General features: G+C 42.0%; 1 protein-coding gene across 1 annotated transcript; it reads left to right on the top strand.

Moving 5' to 3' along the window:
* The first annotated feature begins 2,502 nt into the window (after positions 1–2,502).
* ift57 (intraflagellar transport 57 homolog (Chlamydomonas)) lies at positions 2,503–11,555 on the top strand. The gene is made up of 11 exons (XM_038718958.1): positions 2,503–3,043; positions 3,998–4,172; positions 5,292–5,410; positions 7,358–7,448; positions 7,970–8,038; positions 8,222–8,344; positions 9,751–9,822; positions 10,166–10,297; positions 10,530–10,592; positions 10,882–10,948; positions 11,029–11,555. The coding sequence occupies exons 1-11, from the start codon at positions 2,889–2,891 to the stop codon at positions 11,208–11,210; spliced, it is 1,248 nt and encodes a 415-aa protein (XP_038574886.1). The 5' UTR covers positions 2,503–2,888; the 3' UTR covers positions 11,211–11,555.
* Positions 11,556–13,217: the final 1,662 nt, after the last annotated feature.

Genomic DNA, 13,217 nt, shown 5'->3' with positions numbered 1-13,217 from the left:
GGGTGGAGATATGAATTATTCACTAACAGACACACACATACACACATAGTGGTGGAAGACATATTCAGATCCTATACTGAAGTAAAAACACTTTTACCACACAGTGGAAATACTAAAACAAGTAAAAGTACTGCATTAAAAACCTTAATTAAATAAAGTATTATCAGCAAATGTGTTTCACTATCTGATGTTTCTGGATTAATATTACATTTATTGATTTAGCTGACGCTTTTATCCAAAGCGACTTATAATTGCTATATATGTCACATGGAGCAACGAGGGGTTGAGTGTCCTGCTCAGGGACATTCAAACACGGGTCTCTCACACCAAAGGCATGTGTCTTATCCTCTGCGCCATCACCACCCTACTGCTGCATGTTGCATTTTAGTGCTGTAGACGTTTAGATGAGCTCATTTTAACTACTTTATATATTGATGGGTAGTTTAATCTGCAGCAATGCATCATATTCTCTAAGATCATCATATGTTTGTAGCGTCGCTGTCCTGTGAGAACCACATATCTCTAAGAAGTCAGCCTGTTTCCAGCTTTGTGACGGTGCTTTTTCCAGCTATCAACACATCTGGAGGTACATGTTTCTAACTGGAAAGGAAGGGGATGAAAAGAAAATGTAATCTGAAAAGTAACTAAAGCTGTCAGATAAATGTTGTGGAGTAAATTGTACAATATTTGCCTATGAGATGTAGTGGAATAGAGATATAAAGTTATACTTAATAAAGTACAAGTACTACAAATTTGTAGGCCTACTGACGTTGTAAGATGGTTGAAAAGGAGCTAATTTGATCCACTTTATAAATAGGCCTACTTGGATAGTTCTACCTACGACAGTAAATGCTGTGAAATTCAAGTATAAAGTGGCACAGAAATGGAAATACTAAGTAAATAAGTATAGTATTTGGGTAAACGTACTCAGTAACAATGTTATTTTCTTAAAACAAGTAAGATAAATCTGTATGTTCAATATATTTCCAACTCAAAACAACTTTACTTTTCAGGAGGCAGACACCATCTCCACATTTAAGAGTAGGCTTATACTTTCCTCTTTGATAAAGCTTATAGTTAGGGCTGGCTCAGGTGAGTCCTGAACCATCCCTTAGTTATGCTGCTATAGGCCTAGGCTGCCGGGGGATTTCCCATGATGCACTGAGCTCCTCTCTACTCTACTTTCTCTCCCTCTGTATGCAACCTCATCACATTAATACAGGTTACTAACTCGACTTCTCCCCTTTCCGGTAGTCTTGTGCTTTCTCGTCTCTCTCCTCTCTCCTCCTATCACTTCCTGCAGGTGTTTTTGGCTCTGAAGCTGTGGAGTCTGGATCTGTGGTTGCGAGTCACCTGCTGCCCCCGTGTTCCTGCTCGGCACCCTCTGCTACAACAACTATTGTTACTAGTCCTATTGTTATTATTGTTATTATAATCATTAACATTACGACTGTTACCATTAACACTACTATAAATATCTGTACCATTTTTCATTTAGTCTATAGCAACATCACCTTTACTGTCCTCTGTGTGTATATTGTGTAGGCTGCCTCCCTCTCTCTCCTTTCATCCCTCTCTTTTTCTCTCTGTTCCTCTCCTGCCCTCTCTCTCTCTCTCTCTCTCTCTCTCTCTCTCTCTCTCTCTCTCCCTCTCTCTCCCTCACCCCAACCGGTGGAGGCAGATGGCCGCCCACCCTGAGTCATGGTTCTGCTCGAGGTTTCTGCCTCTTAAAGGAAGTTTTTCCTTGCCTCTGCCGCCTAGTGCTGCTCTTGGTGGGAACTGTTGGGCTTCTGTAAATAGCATCATAGAGTACGGTCTAGACCTGCTCTTTATGAAAAGCGCTGTGAGATAACTGTTGTTGTGATTTGGCGCTATAGAAATAAAATTGAATTGAATTGAATTGAATTACTGTCTCAGAACAAGACAGAATAATTTGGATCAATTCAATTAAGTTTTATTGGCATGAATGTCCAGCAACAATATTGCCAAAGCTACAAATAAATTACAAAAGAACAATTCATTTCATACAGTTCATTAAATAAAGTAAATATAACAGTAAAAGCGTTTGTGTATGTTGGTGTAAAAGATATCAAAAAAAAAAATAAATAACTAAACAAAACAGTAAGTGTGTGTGTGTGTGTGTGTGTGTGTGTGTGTGTGTGTGTGTGTCTTTGTACGCCATAGGTCCAATATAAGAAGTAATTTTATGTTTAGGATTAAAAAAGAAACAACAATATATTAATAAACAACAAAAAAAATCAGAATCAAATGTGAAATTAAAAAAAACAAATAAAACTTTTCAAGAATCAACAGATAATTTCCACAAAATACTAATACACGGAGGATTAGTTTGAACATACTGATACTGCAATATAATTATGATATTTTAATATTATTAGCTATTTAAATAATTGAACTTTTGAAAGCCCGTTCCTACGCTTTTAATTTGAAAGCTTCGACAGCAGAGCAACCACAGGAAGTCTTTTATTTCGAAGGTCACGACGGAAACCTTTGTGGCTGGTGTTGAGAGTTTAGCTAACAGTGCTAACAGCTCGTCGCATTACATGATTTAAAGTGCTGCAGAGTCGGTAGTAATGTCGCATTTAACCTCCCCGACTTGTAGATACCCTGCACACTGATAAAACGTTGACTTTAATAAACGTCGAGCTTGAATCTTAAGTCTGAAATATGATTTCGTTGGCAGCTAACGTTAGCTACCTAGCCAGCTAGCGTTAGCGCTCGGTTGCCAGACAACAGAGGAGGAAGCCAAACAAACCTGGCTGGCAGCTAACAGGCTAGCGGGAGCTAATTAGCCAAAAGAGGCCAAGACTTGATTTTGTGGTATTTAAACATTTCGTTGTATGACTGGCAGCTGGTAAACTAACCTGATGGCGGATGAAGGGAGACGAGGAGACGAAGACGAACGCGGTCCCGGAGCAGCTCATCAGGTGTTTGTGGTGATGGAGTGTTTGCTGGAAAAGTTGAAGGTGTTGAACTACGAGGAGGAAGTTCTGGCCAAACACAACATGAAACACCTGTCCAGGTGAGAGATGACCTTACAGTGACAGTCCCTGTACAATAACGTTAACCCAGTAACTCTGACTGCAATCATCCCCCTGTTGACTTATTATTATTTATGCGTTATTTTGTAAATCAGTGCTGTTCATATTGTATATGGCCTACAGTACAGATCATATCCGCTTATCACTCCAGCATCCTTTGTCTCAATCTCTCAACATTGTTGTTGTTTTGTTGTGTGTGTTCTGTTCTGTTTACTGCAGTCTGTTCCAAGATAAACCAGCTACAGCTTTAATTTCACCTGAGTTTATCACTCACAGTTGCTACCTGATGAGTGAAAACTTGGAGTTTATAATGTCCTGATTATAAGTGTGGTTTTATTACTACACGGGGCTAGTAGGAGTGGAACAATCTGTGTCCACGTTTGAAGTTCAGCTGTTTACAAGAACTGTGAGGATTTGAGTCTCAGGGTTTGGTCTAAAACAATCTGGGGAAAAATCATAGTTCAAGCACAATCAAAATTTCTCAATTTCTTCATTACGTAACGTTACCTGTAATGGACATTTGGTGACCTACAAAAGTCTTGCGCGGTTTGTTGTCCAAAGTCTTTTCTTAATTTTTTTTAATGAAAGTTTAAAATCATATATGAAATTCAGTACTGTACTGTATTTCAGGTCTATTCAAAATAGTTTAGATATGTTTGCACACCATTTTTCTATTTCCAACATTTTATTTCAGCTTCATAGAAACGTAAACATTGTTCTTTATTAAAATAACTAAATAAAATAAATACACATTACACACTGTTATTTTAAGTGGTGTTGTGGCACTGTAATAATGATCTTCATAATAATAATAAAAATAATGATAACAACCTTTCATTTATGTTGCAACCTTCAAAACAAAGTTACAAAGTGCCTTACAGGAGGAGAAACAAAATGCAGGAGTTGATGATCTTCCCTCTGTTTTCCCCCTTCAGACATTACTTTGTCTCCAGTCCGTATCTGGCGTTCAATTCGGGCGAGCAGTTCTACATGTTCACCATCATCGCAGCGTGGCTCATCAACGCGGCAGGGAGGCCGTTCACCGAGCCTCAGGAGTACGACGAACCCAACGCCACCGTGTCCAACATCCTGGCAGAGCTCAGGGCTTTCGTAAGTGACGCTTAACCACTCAGCTCTGTGTGATGTGACTCCCGATGTAAGATCAGTTTTAGTCGTTAATTAAATCCTGACATTTGGACATTTTTGACGGAACACTGTTCAGAATGAAGTAGGGCTGCACCATATTGGGGAAAAACTGACATGGATTTTTTTTTTTTTTTCTGGGAATTTTCACCAGATGACTGCAGTTGCTCTATTTGAAAAGAATTAGGCACCCTAGAATTACTGGGGTGACTTTGCAGGGGTAAATGGATAGAAAATAAAAATAACTAAGCTGAAAATGTCTTTTTAGTCTGAAGAAAGGATGGTTTGAGTGCAAAACGATGTATTGTGCAGCCTTAGAATGAAGGCTAAAAGCTTTTGAGTAGAGTCAAATAAAGTTTGTGAGGTCCTGGATTCAGATTTGGAGGTGAGGTAAGTTATTTTTATAGAAACGAATCAACCATATGCATATAAAGACAGGTACGAGGTAGGGCTGGCAGTCTGACCATTTAATATCGACAATCAACATCACGATCAATTTCCTGGGTGAATTCTTTATGGTTGAACAGTTGATCACTTAACAATTCAGAGGCAGAACATTAAAAACAATTGATAAAATATTTTGAACACATACGCATGAGTAAAATTAAGTACAATCTTTTTTCAGTCCAATAAAAATAAATATCTTTATTGGAAAATTATTCAAATTAATTACATCAAACATTTATTGAACATTTGTTATGTTATTGAGGAAAATTATATCACAATAATTATCATTTCTATTTTATTGCTTAGCCGTAGTACAAGGCTTCAAATGCTAAACAGACAAAAAATAAAAATCAACTCTGTCACACAGACTTGGTTCCACTTGGTTTTCATTTCTCACATTTTGTCACTAAACTGGGTGTCTGCGTCATATAAGAAAAACTCTCACACTTGTCTTTGATTAAACTTGACAGACGAACACTGAATAAAACAGTTGAACGTAATGATGAATAAAATATTTCTGTGCTTTTGATCCTGACCTCAAACTCAGCAGACTCCTCACTGTTAGCGGCTGTTATATAGTAAGAACTCAGAGATATGAGCGTATAGGAGACTTATTTGACTCATCACTGTGTCTTTCAGGGTGTTAAGGTGGACTTCCCGCCCTCCAAACTGAAATCAGGTTCGGGCGAACACGTCTGCTTCGTGCTGGACCGACTGGCTGAAGAGGCTCTGAGGAGAAAGGGGTTCACCTTCAGAAGGTACTCAAACATTTCTCCTCTACTCACCTCTCTAGAGCAAACCTAATGTTTCCTGTCTTCCAGGCCTTAGGGCCTGTGTCCACCAAAGCCAGCTGGGAGCGCTAGAGTGCGCTTCAGAGGCGCGGCGTTTTTTTGTCGAGACGCTGTGGTTGCTATGAGACATAATTTCCGTGGAGATGATTTGCTGCAAGCATGTAGAGAGAGGGGACGGGCTGGCCGTACGTCGGTCAACGATATTTTACGGGCAAGGAAATAACTCGGCAAGGACGCACATCGTTTCGTTTGTCCCGCCCCTCCTGCATTGTGATTGGACGGCTGGGTTAAAAGTGACAGTGATGAGCGCTGCGTTTTCCTAATGTTAAACATTTTTCAACTCTCAGCGACCGGGAAAAAAACGTTCAGGACTCAGCACTCAGCGGAGAAAAGACGCTCAGCTTCTCGTCACGCTACTGGCCTCAGGAAAAAACGCTTTGGTGGACACAGGCCCTTAGTATGGTTGGTATCGAGAACAAGTTCCAAGCTGGAAGTTTTACCAAAGGTCCAAGAATGGTGGATTTAAAAAGACCTGTGCGTTTGGATTCTACTTATCGGTAAAGATGAATCTTAAAGGAGCCCTTTGGAGCTTCCTTGTAAACAACTTATGTTTACTTTCAGGTCCACTATCAAAACCCATAGTGTGTTTCCTTACGGTCTAACAAATGTGTTGAGTGTATTTCCTTTCCCATAAAACATTTTCCAAATTCCAAAGGATTTTAAATCCATCCATTACATCCATGTTTATTTGCTTGCAGTCTTCTTCTTCCCTGCCTTAGCTAGTGCATTGCACACTTTCTGGTACAGAAATTGAAGAAGTGTCACATTCTAAATACTTGGCATTACCATTGCATGTCCAAGATTTGGTTCAAAAACTGAAATTGAAGTTAGGTTTTATTTTAGAATCAAGTCCTGTTTATCTTTTGAAGCCAAAAAACAACTTGTAAATGCAACATTCTTGTCTGTCTTGGACTATGGTGATATTTTATACATGCATTCAACCTCCCAGTGTCTTCATGCTTTGGACACCGTGTTTCATGGAGCCTTGAGATTCATCACAAACTTAAAATCTCTCACTCTGTGACTCTGTTTGCTGTATTCTCGGGTCGGGTGGTTCTCCCTCTCCATTCGCCGTTGGATGCATTGGCATCTTTTTATTTATAAGGCAGTGTTAGGACTTCTTGCTCCTTATCTGAAGACTTACATCCTCACCTGCGCTCACAGGATCTGTTTTTATTGACTGTCCCTAAAGCCCCGAACTGACTTTGGCAAAAAGGCTTTTAATTTTGCAGCACCATCTGCGTGGAATCAGCTTCAGAATGAACTACAGTTGAAGGAGTTGGTCTCACTTTATTCTTTTAAAGGCCCTTGCAGAAAGGCAGTCTGTCTGTCACTGTTTTTAAATTGATTTATGATGTCATTGTTGTTTGAATATGATGAGTGTGTCTATATATTTACCTGTAAGTGTCTCTGTATCTATGTGTAACCGCGCTGCTGCCACTTGCCAGGACACTCTTGTAAAAGAGATTTTTAATCTCAAGGAGTTTTTTTATCCTGGTTAAATAAAGGTTTGAATGAATGAAAAAATAGCCGCATACTATCTTGGCGCATTACCTGCAACTGTAGAGCAGTGGAATAGTTTCACTCATGTGTCATGTGGACGTCTTCATGCATGATAAACAAGCCGGGGACCCGCTCATAGAAAAACTGCTCCATAGGGCTACTAATGATCTAAAACTCCACGGGGAACCTTTTAATCTACAGGGTCACATAGTGAAGACAGCAGGGGCGTGCAGAGTATGCAAATCATACTGAACCATGAATTAATTATTTATCATCTCCTTTTATCTAGGAGAAGCTGATTGTGTCCGTGTCTTCTGACGTACTGTCCTTTTTTTTTTTTTTGGCCCCCAGACCAAACTACCCAACAGAAACCACAGAAGAAGAGTCTGTGATAGAGGACGACGCAGAGCTCACGCTCAGCAAAGTGGAGGAGGAGATGATCGTAGGTGTCCCAACTTTATTTAACTGTACACGTAACACTTCCAATCTTTTAAATATTTAAATCCAAATGTTGTTTTTAACATTATGATCCGTGTCTTTTTTTATTTGTGCTTCTGTTACTGAAATATTGAAATGAGTGTGCCATCAGATTCTGTGACTCTGCAGGAAAAAGGGCTGCTGTTACAAGCTAAAAAAGACAGCCGATAGATTTATCAATGAAGGAAGGGATCACAAATTTTGGGTACAGCTATGAAATTGTGAGCAGCTTTGCAGCGACAGTACAGCTGAGTTTTATAATCGCTGTCTCAGAATCTGGCAGGTCACAGGTTTCAATGCAACTGTTGTTCCAACCTGAGTTTTAGGACAAACACCAAAATGAAAAATTTTAAATGTTTTGTTGGCTTTGTCTGAATACGGTTTAAAATGAACCAAGATAAGGATTTGAATAAGGTAATATCTGATGATTTACAACAGTATTTTCTTTGAAGCTTGTTGGAACATTGTTATAAAACCTGTGTGCAGGAGGAGCCTGACGATGAAGAGGAGAATGTGATGGACCTGGAGGCTCTGAAGTTACGAACCACTCGCACTGTGAGTTCACATGGAAATGTGATGCTTTTAAAAACATTTTGTCTGTAGGATTTTGTTCGCACTTGACTCACAGCTTCATTTTGAGCCAGCCTTAAACAGGACTTTGAAGCAGTTCTCCTTCAGCTCTATGAATCTGAATTGTGCCACACTTTAAGATAAAATGTGTTCTTGGTTCTCTGACAGGAAGTAGAACCTTCCTCCAAACCTGATGAGATCCTGGAGTCGACGATTGATGCCGCAGAGTGGAACCTGGAGGTGGAGAGAGTCCTGCCACAACTCAAAGTCACCATCAGAACAGACAACAAGGTACACACTAGCCTGAGCATCGCCTTTATCTGAAAGGTTGGAGGTGACTCCTGACCTGATCAGTTTTAATCGGTTTAGTTGTTTTTGGCTAATTAGATCCTGGCGTGTGGACCGACCTGCTCATGTGGGCCGCGTGGGGCCCAGTAGGTGCTGCTATGAGTATGAGTGACTATTGGCCTGTAGTCTCTTATCAAATTTGGTACAGATCTGAGCACGTACAGTGAAGTTACAACAACTTCCTGTTTAATGGCGAAGCATCAAACTTCAACGCCACGCCACAGACACGGCGCTAAGCAAGATCTCACAAGCTTCACAACAGAGCATCATCAGCTTCTTAAGGGTCTTCTGAGACTGTTTTGAGGTTGGTGTGGCCAACCTGCAAGGAGCAGCAGATCACCAATAAAACTTGTCATTTCCTGTTGCCAGTAGTAGTGAATTTAGGCTTGCAGCTGTTTTCAGGGGGGGACTGTTATCATACATGTAAAGTTTGGTACGCACGTGAGCATGACAACTTTTCATCGTCAATGCCTTAAGACTGCACAGCGAAAATTTTAATTGATCGTATTAATTCTCTAGGAGGAGTTTGTTAAAGTACGGCTACACGATGGAGTGTGCAGTTATACTCGTGCCGAAGGAGCTTATCTGAGATTAACTGAACTCCACAGTGTTCAAAGTCAATGTAAGCAACTCTTTTTCCTCTTGACTAGTCGAAGACTGTTGGCAGGTTACCAGCAGCTGAGCCTCATATCAGAGCTGTGGCGAGGGCTGGTGGTTCCACACCCCGAGGGTGATCCCACAGCGGGCAGCTTTCTGGCTTTTCATAACGTCAAAGCTGACACATTTGGTCCATTTCCTGTGTATTGTATTACTGTAGCTTCAGCTTCTAAGGCGAGTAACAAGCAAAGCACTCTGGGTCGTCGTTCCACGTTTACATTCGTCAGGTGTGAGGTGCAATAAGTGCTTTTCTGAGTGGAAGTGAGGCTGCAGCTAACTGAGGGGGAAACTGAGGCTCTGGTGAGGAGAAAAAGCAGCGGGCAGGTGTCTCTCTGCTGATTTTACACTTTCAATGTCCCAGTGGTCCCTGAAGGCAACAGTCTCACATCTGGCTGTTGATTTAGTCACAAAGCAGAATGTGGTACTAAAATGTTGTCTGTGATGATGAAAACATGCTTAACTTCCACTGCTGCTACCTTTACTACACCTACAGTATTACTGCAGATACTTATTATTACAGTAATAATATAGAGAAGTCCAAGTGTTGACCAACTGCATTGTACAAATAAATATTATGAAATATGCAGTTTTAAGGATTTAAAGGACATGATGACTGACTGAGACAGTAGCTGTAGTTTCACAGCATGCTCAAGTGTGTTTGACTGGTCTCTGGTCTTTGTGTTGGTCTGCAGGACTGGAGGATCCACGTGGACCAGATGCATCAGCACAGAGACGGGATCCAGTCCTCGCTCAAAGAGGCCAAGGTGCGTTCACTGACCTGGTTGTATAATAACAGCAGTGATGTCTGTTTAGCTGGTGTGTGTGGCTCCACCTGCTGTTTCTTATTTTAATTCTACATTGAAGAACTTTTTAAAATCGACCTTCCCTGCAGCAGAAGTGTTTACTGATTTGTTGCAGAATTGAGTGTTTTCATATAAACTCTACATTATTTTCCACTGGACCTCACCTGACAGCCACAGAAACAATCATTTCTTCAGTCTCTTCCAGGAAATAATCCCCCAGAAACAGCTAGAATACAGTAGAAATGTTCACAATATCCAGTTCTGTGTCTTCAAGGCGTCCTGCTGTCCTCTCCTGTCTCTGCAGAGCTACCTGGACAAACTGCAGGAGGACATCGGTAAGACTCTTGAGAAGGTGAGCAGCAGAGAGAAGTACATCAACAACCAGCTGGAGCATCTGATCCAGGAGTACCGCAGCGCTCAGGCCAAACTCAGCCAGGTAAACACCAACATCACACCTGCAGCTCAAACTGACGGACTGGGGCTTTTAGGAATGGGACAAAACACAGGAAACAAGAGAATAAATGTTGTTCTGTGCTGAGATACGTTCAGGGTTCAAACTGTAGCTGTCACCTCTTTCACATGTGGTCAAACTAAAGTTTGGAAATATAAATAACGTTTAGTTTAAGGAACAAACAGAAACCTGGTAACAAACCTGTGTTCCTCACCAGGCAAAGGAGCGCTACCAGCAGGCCAGTGGAGGAGTGACTGAGAGGACCAGAGTCCTGGCAGAGGTCAGTGAACACATCATACATTTTCATATCACTCTGCAGTCGATGTGGAGAAAAATCTCAAAGAATTTGAGGAAGAAACATCTTTAGAGTTTGATTTGGGATTCCTGGTATTCTCCAGGTTCTCCTCTGTTCTCGGTTGACAGATAAACGTCCTGAAGCATCTGTTATGTAACGTTTCGTCCATAGAGGCCGCTCAGCCCGGTTATGTTCCAGCTCAACAGCGGCGCCAATGTTGCTTCAAACTTGGCGTTATTCACAGACAGTTTGTAACCTTTTCTGTGTGTTTCAGATCAGCGAGGAGCTGGACAAGGTGAAGCAGGAGATGGAGGAGAAAGGCAGCAGCATGTCTGATGGAGGTGATACCGATACCTCTAGTTTTAGTTTGAAGAAGTGAACTGTATTTGGTTCTGACTGTGTGTCTGCGTTGGTCTTTCAGCTCCGGTGGTGAAGATCAAGCAGAGTTTGACCAAGCTGAAGCAGGAGATTGTTCAGATGGACGTGAGGATCGGAGTCGTCGAGCACACACTGCTGCAGGCCAAACTTAAGGAGAAGTCTAACATGACGCGCGACATGCATGCCACCAACATCCCCGAGCCCGCTGCCGGACCCTTCGCTTAGGTTCATCTCCACTTCGGTCCCTGTGCTTAGGTTTGCTTTCAAGCTGGCCTCCTGAGCCTAAAGAACAACACACACTTGTCTCCTTTATTTCTCTCTTGAACTAAAAGTGTTGAGTCTCATGAAGTCAGATACTTAAAACTTTTATTTTAAAACAGAAAATAAAACATTCCTTTTGTGTATTGACGGTTTGGGTCCAGCAGCATTAGGTCATAAAAAATTTAATTTCATCGCTTTGTCCCGAATGTCACTTATTTATTTAAGTATTTGCTTTATTTTATTTTCATAGTACTTGGTATAATCTTTTGTGTATATAAACATTAAATACAATTGTTATTTTAATATTTACTCAGTTTGACTCTTCTCTACCATCTTTCCCATCTGACCTGAACACCTCAAAGCAGGTTAACAACTGAAATGTCAAAACTGATGCACAACACAAGAGGGCGCCTTCATCCTGTTCAGAACATGTTTGAGGCTAATAAAAAGCTTTCTAGTAAAAGTGTATTGTGTCACACATCGTGGTAAACGGTGTCAAAGCACTAAAAGTGCAGATACAAACAATCTCTATTTGCTTCCTTAAAATATAGTCAGCTCTCTGTGTGAAGTTTCCCCACCTCGGTTTGCCACTCCCTGGGCACTGTCCCCAACTTCCAAGAAATATCGAAGAGGCGTATCATCCAAGACATCCCCTCCGCATCCAAAGCTTTCAGCATTTCTGGACAGATCTCCTAAATCCCTGGGGCTTTTCCACTGGGAGGTTGACTACCCCAATGACCTCCACCGGGGAAATTGATGATCCCCCATCAGCCTCCAACTCTGCCTCTGCCATAGAGGGCATGTTTGTGGGATTAAGAATTTCCTCAAAGTGTTCCTTCCACCGTCCTATTACCTCCTCAGTAAAGGTCAACAGCCAGGGGGGCCGCCAGGAATTTTGGGCCCTATGCCAAAAAACTCAAATTGGACCCCCTCTGCACAGATGTTGTCACCACTTCTCTAGGCCTTAACTGTCCCATCAAAAGCTTTACATAACTCTAATTAAAGGCTTGCAAGTGTCTGGCTTCTTGTAGTTCAAGATTAATACTACCACAATATGTACTGCTGGAGATTTGTACGTGCAAGTCTGCATACAGGATGCAGTTCACTATTTCCTTCTCAAATAAATTGCCCTTCATGATGGGAATAATAAAGTCTGTATCTATAGATAGATCAGGGGCCCTTGGAATTGTCCTTACTTTTCCCCCCTATACGGCGGCCATGTCAATGGCGTCCCATCTTGACTGTACGTAGCTTGGATGGTTCCCCGTTTCCCTTGAGTTGGTGGATTGTTTTCCAGAAGCACCTTGGTGCCAACTGAAAGTCCTTCTCCAGCCAACCACTTGCTGCTCTGCCTCTTTCACGGCAGAGGCCTCTAGAGTCCAAGTGGTCTAGGGTGCTCTGGTACCGCTTACACTTAGGAGCATCCTTATGTTTGAACATGGTGTTATAGAAAATCCATGACTAGCACAGAGGTCTAACAACAAACACGCTCAGGTTTAGATCAGGGGGCCTGTTCCTCCCAATCACGCCTCTCCAGGTGTCTCAATCATTACCCATGTGTGCATTGAAGTCTCTCAGCAGGACTACGGAGTCCCCTCTCTGAGCCCCATACAGGACTTTATTCAGGGTCTCCAAGAAGGCCGGATACTCCGAACTGTTGTTTGGTGCATATGCACATACAACACTCAGAGTTCTCTCCCCCGCCACCTGTAGGCGTAGGGAGGTGAGCTTCTCGTCCACCGGGGTAACTCCTACATAGCAGCGCTCAGCCGGGGATCTGTGAGCATCCCCACACCCGCCTGGCTTCTCACACCGTGGGCAACTCCAGAGAAGAATAAAGTCCATCACACTGTCCAGGATCTTCCAGAACCGAGGTAAGCTCCACCAGATCTAACTGGTAGCTCTCCACCTCCCGCACAAGTTCGGCTCCTTCCCCCACAGAGAGGTGACGTTCCACATCCCCAGAGCCAG

This window comes from Micropterus salmoides, unplaced genomic scaffold (genome assembly GCF_014851395.1).
Source record: "Micropterus salmoides isolate LMB-PRFRI ecotype aquatic unplaced genomic scaffold, ASM1485139v1 Ms_hic_scaffold_14, whole genome shotgun sequence".
Taxonomy (NCBI): domain Eukaryota; kingdom Metazoa; phylum Chordata; class Actinopteri; order Centrarchiformes; family Centrarchidae; genus Micropterus; species Micropterus salmoides.
Note: the sequence above shows the minus strand (reverse complement) of the source record. Positions and strands in the feature narration are given on the sequence as shown.

Excerpts from the sequence above, each read along its gene's own strand:
- ift57 (XM_038718958.1), top strand. The coding sequence starts at position 2,889 with ATGGCGGATGAAGGGAGACGAGGAGACGAAGACGAACGCGGTCCCGGA. Across the intron at positions 3,044-3,997 it reads AACATGAAACACCTGTCCAG|ACATTACTTTGTCTCCAGTC; the intron begins GTGAGAGATGAC and ends TTCCCCCTTCAG. Across the intron at positions 10,949-11,028 it reads CAGCAGCATGTCTGATGGAG|CTCCGGTGGTGAAGATCAAG; the intron begins GTGATACCGATA and ends TTGGTCTTTCAG.